Source organism: Bidens hawaiensis, unplaced genomic scaffold (genome assembly GCF_021521415.1).
Source record: "Bidens hawaiensis isolate Kalapana, Puna unplaced genomic scaffold, B.hawaiensis_p1.1 tig00020521_1, whole genome shotgun sequence".
Taxonomy (NCBI): Eukaryota; Viridiplantae; Streptophyta; class Magnoliopsida; order Asterales; family Asteraceae; genus Bidens; species Bidens hawaiensis.
In genome coordinates this window covers 145,786-154,521 of record NW_027493138.1, presented here as the reverse complement: position 1 = coordinate 154,521, position 8,736 = coordinate 145,786, and the positions used below count along the sequence as shown (strand labels likewise).

The window sequence follows — 8,736 nt, the reverse complement described above, 5'->3', positions numbered from 1 at the left end:
TTTGGTTGTGGTGTTGATGGTGGGTTATGAATATTTGGGGAAGAAGATGGAAATTAAAACGAAAAAAACCTTTATTTACTTAAAGTCCAAAATTTTAAGTCAATTACACAAATAACCCATGAGGAGGTAAAAAGACTAAATTGCCCTCACATGAGGTGCACATGACTGAATTTAACGAGAAAAACTAGCCCTCGTTAGTGAAAAGGATGAACCGTGCAACCCTTTTATGTTAAGAAGTTATTTGTTATTAAGTTTGCCAAATAACATCAATTGAAAAACCGTGCAAACGTAAAAAAAACGTGTTTAAATTAAATTCAGTATTAAGCCTCTTGTCACGTGTCTCTATTCCTTTCCTTTTCTTCGTTCTCCTCAAAACTGTAGCATCGTCTGAAAACCCTAGATCTCTCAATCCATCACTTCTCGTCGGTGTCTAATCCAAATCGCAGGTTAATTTCATTCCAAGGTTTTTTAATTTCACCCCTTATAAACGTAAATTTTTATTTTGTTGCTGCCAAATGTTTGTTTCTAGGTTTCAATCTCAATTTGTGTATAGATTGTGTTAAATTTGCAATTTTAGCCATTTCTCTGCAATTCTTTTATGATAGTAAGCATTCATAAGCAAACTCCTTAATGATTTTGGCGTTTCTGTATGAATGATTCCAATTTCACATCGCTTAATGTTAGGTGATTTAAATTGTATCCCAATCTGAATCATATATTTTGTAAAGATAACAACACCCTTATCTAATTATAATTAGTCTTTGGACGAGCGAAATCAAGTACATACTTATCCCTAGGTACAATATACGAGCGATGGTTAATGAAAAAAGCTGAATACTCCAGTGACCTCTACATATATCATCCCTAGTTTCTCCGATGGTTATTTTCATGGTAACTTTGGTTTAGAAAGCATTCCAAATGGAAATGCCACCGTGCGAGAATTTAAAGATTTTTACTTTAGCAGTAGAACATCAAATAAGCTTATTTGGTGTACCCAATTTGCTACGGCTTCCCATATGATGTTTTTACTTGTAGAAAAATGTCTTCAGTTTTATCCCTCTAGAAAATTGTGAAAGTTCAGAAGTTATGTTAAGTTTCTACAAATCACACTTTTCTGCAACTAAACACACCCTTATGGCCTTACAGAATACTAAATTTTTCTCATTGCGTTAGAATTATATTCCTTAAAGACTTGTGATTCGTGACACGTGGCTTCTCGACAGTATTCTCTGAATAACAACTAATATGATTTGCTTATGTTACAAGTATGTTCACAGATTTAAGTCACCGCGCATTCAAGAGATGGGTTTGTGGACTCTATTGGAGGGTTGTTTGCTTATCGCAAATGCTTTAGCTATATTAAACGAGGATCGTTTTCTAGCACCAAGAGGATGGAGCTTTCAAGAATATTCTGGGGTTAAAAGAAACTCACTCAAAGGACAGATAATCGGTTTCATTTATGCAACCCAGTACTTAAGAGTTCTTCTTATGATTCTCAACTCCCTTTGCATTGTTGTAAAGCTTGTTTCTGGTTAATTATGGTACACCCTGATGCAACCATATGGACCACACTGCCTTTTGTTTTAGTTTCCTATACATCCTTTTGAATTTCATTAAGTCCTGCGTTTCTACATAAAGTAGTAACATACTGCTACTTTTGTCTCATTTTTATTTTTTGTATTTTTAGCTTCTTTTTTTCGTTTATTTATTTTTGTGTGCGTGCGTGTGTGTTGCATTTTGTTAGCTATCTGACTAAATTATGATCAATGTGATTGCTGAATTTGTGGGGTTTTTTGTTTTGTTTTGTTTATCTGAATATGTTTTATTTGTTATTGAATGTTGTTGTCTAGACGTTAAGACAAGCTGTGTGATGATCTACATACTGCATGAAGTTTCAACTTTTGTTAATGATATAATAAGAACTTGGGACTTCTACATGCAAGTAGACTACTAGACCATATTTAGTAAACCCAATAGAACCTGTAGTTACCAGACATTTGTGACTTATCTCAACAACAAAACCAACCAAACCAAGCCTCAAGGTAACTGAAAGCACCATTGACCAACTTGGTCTTTTTCGATTTTCTAACATCTAGCTCAAGGTTGCTGCGACATTTGACTCACAATCGTTGACATCATGTTAATAACGAATCACAAAAATAATGTACGCTGATCAACAACATACGAAAACTTCAAATCTTCTATATGTGACAAAAGAACAAAATGATTATGGCTTGATGGTTACATTCGTAAAGAACTTTAAGCCAGCCACATAGATTACGACACAACACCACATTTTGTTTATTTACCTCTAGCTTCTGAAAGCTATATAGTTTACAAAATCTAGTTATTATACATGTTTGATTAATTAAGGACACTAGATGAAAAGCAGTCCACATAACATAAGCCACTGAATGGATGGACTGTTTTGTGTGATTATTAACTCGTTAATCTATTTTGGCTGAAGTATTTTGGCCGTCGTGTATGGGGTTAAGGTGCAGGAGGGGGTGTTTCCCTGTAAGATTGGAAGACCGGTGCTAGGTGTGAAACTCCTCGGGGGAGCCGTTAGCCGGGATGCCGAGTTCATCAGTGAACTTGCTATGAAAAGGGCTTCGCGAGCTGTGGAGTTGATGAGCTATCTCCCGCATTTGCGGGACCCTCAATGCGAGCTCCTTTTGCTCCGCTCATGTATGGGAGTTGGAAAGTTGTTGTTTGGTCTCAGAACATGCCAACCTATGTATGTAGGGGAAGCAGTTTCTGTGTTTGACAATGGCCTTCGGGGGGCGATTGAGGACATCGTGGTTTGTGGTGGTGCCTTCTTTGGAGATTTTCAATGGAGGTTGGCATCACTTCCGACTCGTTTTGGAGGTTTGGGTTTGTGTTCAGCTTCAGACGTTTCTACTTATGCGTTTGTGGCCTCGAGGGCGCAATCTTGGGAATTGCAAGACCACATTCTTCGAGGTTGTGGTATTGATGGGTTTGACTCTGATTATGGGAGTGCGATAGATCGGTTGCACATTTCACTTCCCGATTTTGACATTAGCGGTTTCTCTAATAAAGACACCGCCCCCTAAAGCCCAACATGCTTTGGCGAGTGCCCTTTATAGTGGAATCATCAAGCGTTTGGAAATGAAATTTGATTTATCCCCTAGTCAGAAAGCGGTTTTGAGTGTCTTCGGGCTCCTCGCGCTCAAAATTTCTTAAGTGTTCTCCCTATTGAAGGATTGGGCCAACATATGTCGGCTTTGGAGTACCGGGCCATCCTGAAGTATCGGTTAATGATCCCTTTGTTTTCGGTAGATGAGCCGTGCTCGGTTTGCCGTAAGGTTTGTTTGGATTCTTTTGGCGAGCATACGGTTCACTGCAAAGAGTTGTCTGGGTTTAAGTGCAGGCATGATTTGGTGAGGGATGTTCTATGCGATGTTCTTAAACGAGCCGCAATTTCGGCTAAAAAGGAAGCCCCCGTAAACTTTCTTACGGATCCTCAAGAAGGAAGATCTAGATTACGACCGACCGATATTCTTGTTTTTGGGTGGGTAGGGGGAAAACACGCTTGTGTCGACCTCACAAGAGTGTCCCCTTTTGTTGGGATTAGGGACAATGTGTTTGTAGCAGGCCAGGCAGCATTGAAAGCGGCATTAGGCAAGGTTGCTAAACACGAGAGAGCTTGTTTGGAGAATCAACACATGTTTATCCCCTTCGCCTTTGACACTTTTGGTTTCTTAGCTCCGGATGCCGTGGACCTTTTGAATAGGGTTCAGAAAGTTGTGTATAATAACGTATCAGCCCGTAAGAATCGAAATTTTGTTTTTAGTCGGATTGTGTTTGCTATCCGAAAGGGGGTTGCGGCGCAGCTTGTTGCCCGCTTACCTGCCACTTCATTGTAAATCGTTTCTATGATATTAAAAATAGATTTCAATTGTTAAAAAAAAAAAAAAAATCTATAATACACGAACAAAAAAGTTAATACATCAAAGTATAGGGGGTGGTAATTAAACTGTCCCTTAGCCGTTGACGCACATCTTTAGCCAAATCCACTCCGGGCAGAAGTTTTCCATGGCGGTGGTCAGTCTTCCCGCCATTTCAGTGCCGTTCGTAGACGACGTCCCACCGCCGTAAGATTAGGGTTTGACGTGGAGGAAGAGTCCAGTAGAAGAAAGCACTGGGATAACTTTTACCAACGCCATCAAAACAAGGTATCGCTTCTTTCTTTCTTTCTTTCCATAATTATGAGCTCGATTCTCAACCTAAATGCCGTAATTAATTCATTTCAGCCTTATTATGTTTATGAAAGTTAACCTTTAGATTATCAGAGTTAGTTTAGTGTTGATGCAAACAGACAGTCATTACTTGTGTTATATGTGCGTTTACTTACCTCTTTTAATTCAGTAATTCATTGAATCAAGTAATTGCAGTTTTTCAAGGATCGACATTACCTGGACAAGGATTGGGGCCAATACTTTTCTCACGATAATCCAAAGATCATCTTAGAGGTCACATTCATATTTCATTCTACTACGACTCGAGATCGGATCGATAAATGAGCCTTTCTTATTTTTAACTTTTTTTGACTTCTATAGTTCTATGTATTCATTTCACACTACATAACCAAGCTCGAGCTTAGGCTCATTAAGTTTTTTCTCAAAGTATGTAAAGATAATTAAAAATGTACATAATTTAATTATTAAATAATAATCAAGCCGAGCTTAAACTTAAAAAAAGGCTCACGAGCCAAACTTGAGCTGTAGAAAAAGAGCTCGAAATGAGCCGGTTCGGTTCGTTTGCACTGCAGGAAGGATCTGTTGCAAGGTTCATAGTTAAAGAAAGCATTCTCCGTGGGGTTTTAGTGGCAGAAAGTTAAAAATATGTTCGAATACGCCTTTCTGGAAACACAGTTTTTTGCTTGATCATAACTAAAACTTGATCATGGTGTGCAGGCAGGTTGTGGAGCTGGCAACACAATATTTCCTCTCGCCAAGAAGTATCCTCAACATTATATTCATGCTTGTGATTTCTCACATCATGCAATCACACTTGTTAAGGTATCTTTGCTCTATCTGGAGGTAGCTATAGTGACTAGGTGATTCGTCATTTTTATTATATGGATCCAAACGGTTGAGGTCCATTCGGTTGTCCCTCAATACACTTTTGTCTATCTTTATAAAAAGGTTATAGATAACTAAATAAGTAACGTGTTAGTTATGATTACAGAAACGACGTTATTCTAAATTTCTAGTAACAATATAAATATTTGAATAAAAACAATTTAAGAGGTAATTTGTAGGCCTGTTCTGATCTGATTCGCTTACATATGTTACTAACTTTGGATCTTATACAAATGCAGTCACATCCAAATTTTGTCAAAGATCAAATTAATGTTTTTTCTTGCAATATTGCTGAAGAAAATCTTTGTGATCATATTATGCCTGCATCTGTCGATATTGTCACATTGGTAAGCCTGGGTGGACTTTACAAGATCATGGTTGTCATAATCTATTTTTATTGTGGGCTCTTAACAATTTTAGAAAATCTTGATGAGCACTTATTATTTTGTAAGCAGGTGTTTACATCATCTGCGGTTTCTCCTGAGAAGATGCCAACCGTGATACAAAACCTTCGACATGTATTAAAGGTCACTCTCACAACACTTTTTTTGGTGTTCATAAACTGTCAAAACGTGCCAAACCACCCCAACCGAAGGAATATGGCCTTTTTAGAAAATGGAAATCAAAACAGCTAGGTTGTTTGGGTCAGCTAAAACGAACCGGTTTGGCGGTTTGAACCTTTGTATTTTTCAAAATTGTTAATTTGTATTAATTTTTATAAAATGCAGCCTGATGGTTATGTTCTTTTTCGGGATTATGCTATTGGGGATTATGCTCAAGCGAGCTTCCGACCTTATAATATCTTATTAGTTTACACACCTTTCAAATTACCAAATTTCCATCAGCAATAAGGGATGAGCTTTTTACCATAGTTTCATGACCCTTGCAGGTAATGCTGATGAACAAAAATCAAGTTATCAGTGAGAACTTTTATTTTCGTGGAGATGGCACTGTAAGAAGTATTTGGCTGACTTTTGCTCTATATTTAATTAATTATTTATTTCATCTCATCACCGGAGTTGTTAAAAAACCACCATGCGGTGGGTGACCCAGCTCATACAAAAAATAAAATAAAATGAAGTATTAAATAATTTTGTATTATAGAAATAAACCTTCATTTACGGCTTGAGTTTTATATGAGTTTTTTGATTTAATGAAACTATCTATAAGATGGTTAGATAGAATTCCTTCAACCCAGCTCATTATGCTGCGTTGAAATTAAAATATTTCACTAAATTCCCTCTTTTTTTCACTTGCTTTCGAACACGTCGTCAATTTTTTTTGTATTACAGTTTTCCTTAGCTTATATTGCTAATTGTTTATAGGGTGAAATCATAAATACAATTTTTTTATATTGACCACAGAGATTATATGCTAAATGATATTAGTCTTAGGTTGAGGTTTTTTGGTCAAACCGCATATGAGGTTAACTTTGAGAGGTTAACCAAACCGCAAACACCCATAGTTAGCATAATCTTATTGTTTTTTATGAACAACCATGTAATCTTATTGTTATTATCAAATATGTATATCTGCAGTGTTCGTTCTACTTCTCTGAAGATTTGTTGTCCGAGTTATTTGAAAGAGCTGGATTTGTTGTAGTGGATGTGAATACATACAACAGAGAAATTATAAACAGAGCTCGAAATATTACCATGCATAGGTATTTTTTTAATCTTAAAAGTTTCTTCTATTTTCGAATGGATTAATGCTATCTAAATCACTATTTCTTATATTTAAGGCGCTGGATACGAGCTGTTTTTAGGCGACCATGATGGTGTACGTGCACTTTACATAACAAAATCGTCACGCTGTATTAACGACACCAAATTGCAGTTTTGCTTTTAATAAACAGTTTGGTATCCATCTATGTGAGTCTTGGGAAAGTTTATTTGATGACACATCTGAGAGGTCAGCTAGAAGAGAAGCATACGGCAAAACAAAACATCATTTCACAACACTTAAAAGCATTTAATGGCTCATGAAACTTTATATTGATTGTTGATTGCAGTTGTTTTGTAGAATAAGAAAATACTATATGTTCCGGTCAAACAATCCTTTGGACTGCATCTACTATGGTAATTCTTCAACCCGTGCTATTATCATTTAGAGAGGGTTACTTCATAATTTCATATAGAGATATAGATAGTTTGGTAACCGTGTTTATTTTCACAAACAAACCCTTGAAATTTTCATATTTTAAAATTAAAAGCCCTTTTGACTTTTCAAAGATTTCGGCTTATGGTTGTCCAGACATTCAAAACCTTTTCGGCTGTCTTTTTGACCATACACTCATATTTTAGGAATAACGAACCATGACATGCATGCAAGATCCAAAAACCACCTTTTTTACACACCAGATTGGTGACATTTATCACTTGAAGCAGAACACGCATGCACTTATTGTTAGCAGTACAAGCGGGTGTGTTCTACAAATATTACCTCATTGATTTGATGAAAAGGCGTCCGCTAATGCTGATTGAATTCATAAACAATGGAAAAACATATATTTTTAGGACGTAGATGAAGATCTTGACATTCTTCTAGAAGCAGCAGTGATGTATGATAAGCGTGTTGCTTTGTTATTAATTGAAAATGACTCAAAAGGTGATGATGTTAGTTTTGAAAAGCCATTGATGTGGGGATTGTATAAGTTTGAGTTACTTGATATCCATTTGTGTATGCTTGAGTTACAAAAAAATCTTTCATGACGTTAAGAGAAATAATATCGTCATATCAACATTAATTTAAAAACGTTCTTCAGCCTTTTATATGAATATATAACATGTAACCACTTTAGTAATAATTTTTGAAAGCTGTAGACTTCAGGTATAAATTATTATATGCTATCTCTTATTATAAAAACCTGTATAATACACGGGTTCAGTTAGCCAGTTATGTATATTTGCTTACATATTTGAATGTTAATGTCAAGTTAAGATGCATTTCATATTCATAGAGATATCTGTCACAAAGACCTTTAAGATGACTTCTAAAAGTTGACTCGGAAGTAAGTGTAAGCATAACTCGGTCGCATCTGGAGACCCTTAAGATGACTTCCAATAGCTGTTAGGATTAGATTGAGAGAAACAAAAGAGACAGAGAATAGTTCAACAAATCCAAGCCTCCTTGTTAGCTCGGTTCCAACTAACATTTAACCACCAACTGTTACAAGCGTTACAACTATTACACAATCAGCCCTCTAATATGAAACTATTATAATTTTAGTTCTTTTGACTTTTTATTAACTATTCTAGCCCTTCTATTTATTAGATGAAGCAATACTCCCCTTCTTCAACAGTTTTTGTCCTAAAAGACTAAAGGATGGGATACGTAGTTTGAAATCTTATGCAAATTCCTATGTGGCCTATGTTAATGGTAAACCTTCCCAATGAACCAAAAGGTTTAAGGCTGCACGGTGTCCTCGACGAACCATTTGCCTGTCAATGATTGCTCTTGGATAAAAGCTAAATCTTGGTGTGGTTGGCAAAGGGTGGATTTGAGTGACTGGACCTTTGGCTGCTTTCAATAGGGAAACATGAAATGTTGAATGAATTTGGGAAGTTTGGGATAAATCTATTTTGTATGACACGGATCCAATTTTCTCAATGATCAAGAATGGCCCACAATA

General features: G+C 36.4%; 2 protein-coding genes across 2 annotated transcripts; both read left to right on the top strand.

Annotated features, from left to right (window-relative positions):
• The first annotated feature begins 333 nt into the window (after positions 1-333).
• On the top strand, positions 334-1,675 carry LOC143560994 (uncharacterized). The gene is made up of 2 exons (XM_077049162.1): positions 334-463; positions 1,301-1,675. Exon 2 carries the CDS (start codon positions 1,303-1,305, stop codon positions 1,534-1,536), a length of 234 nt encoding a protein of 77 aa, XP_076905277.1. The 5' UTR covers positions 334-463; positions 1,301-1,302; the 3' UTR covers positions 1,537-1,675.
• A 487-nt stretch (positions 1,676-2,162) lies between these two features.
• LOC143561001 (tRNA N(3)-methylcytidine methyltransferase trm141-like) lies at positions 2,163-6,994 on the top strand. Its single transcript, XM_077049167.1, has 10 exons — positions 2,163-2,240; positions 4,029-4,196; positions 4,416-4,493; positions 4,938-5,042; positions 5,345-5,452; positions 5,561-5,632; positions 5,834-5,884; positions 5,995-6,057; positions 6,644-6,768; positions 6,847-6,994. Exons 1-10 carry the CDS (start codon positions 2,163-2,165, stop codon positions 6,878-6,880), a joined length of 882 nt encoding a protein of 293 aa, XP_076905282.1. The 3' UTR covers positions 6,881-6,994.
• The last annotated feature ends 1,742 nt before the right edge of the window (positions 6,995-8,736 follow it).

Excerpts from the sequence above, each read along its gene's own strand:
- LOC143560994 (XM_077049162.1), top strand. The coding sequence starts at position 1,303 with ATGGGTTTGTGGACTCTATTGGAGGGTTGTTTGCTTATCGCAAATGCT.
- LOC143561001 (XM_077049167.1), top strand. The coding sequence starts at position 2,163 with ATGTACGCTGATCAACAACATACGAAAACTTCAAATCTTCTATATGTG. Across the intron at positions 5,043-5,344 it reads ATGCAATCACACTTGTTAAG|TCACATCCAAATTTTGTCAA; the intron begins GTATCTTTGCTC and ends ATACAAATGCAG. Across the intron at positions 6,058-6,643 it reads ATTTTCGTGGAGATGGCACT|TGTTCGTTCTACTTCTCTGA; the intron begins GTAAGAAGTATT and ends GTATATCTGCAG.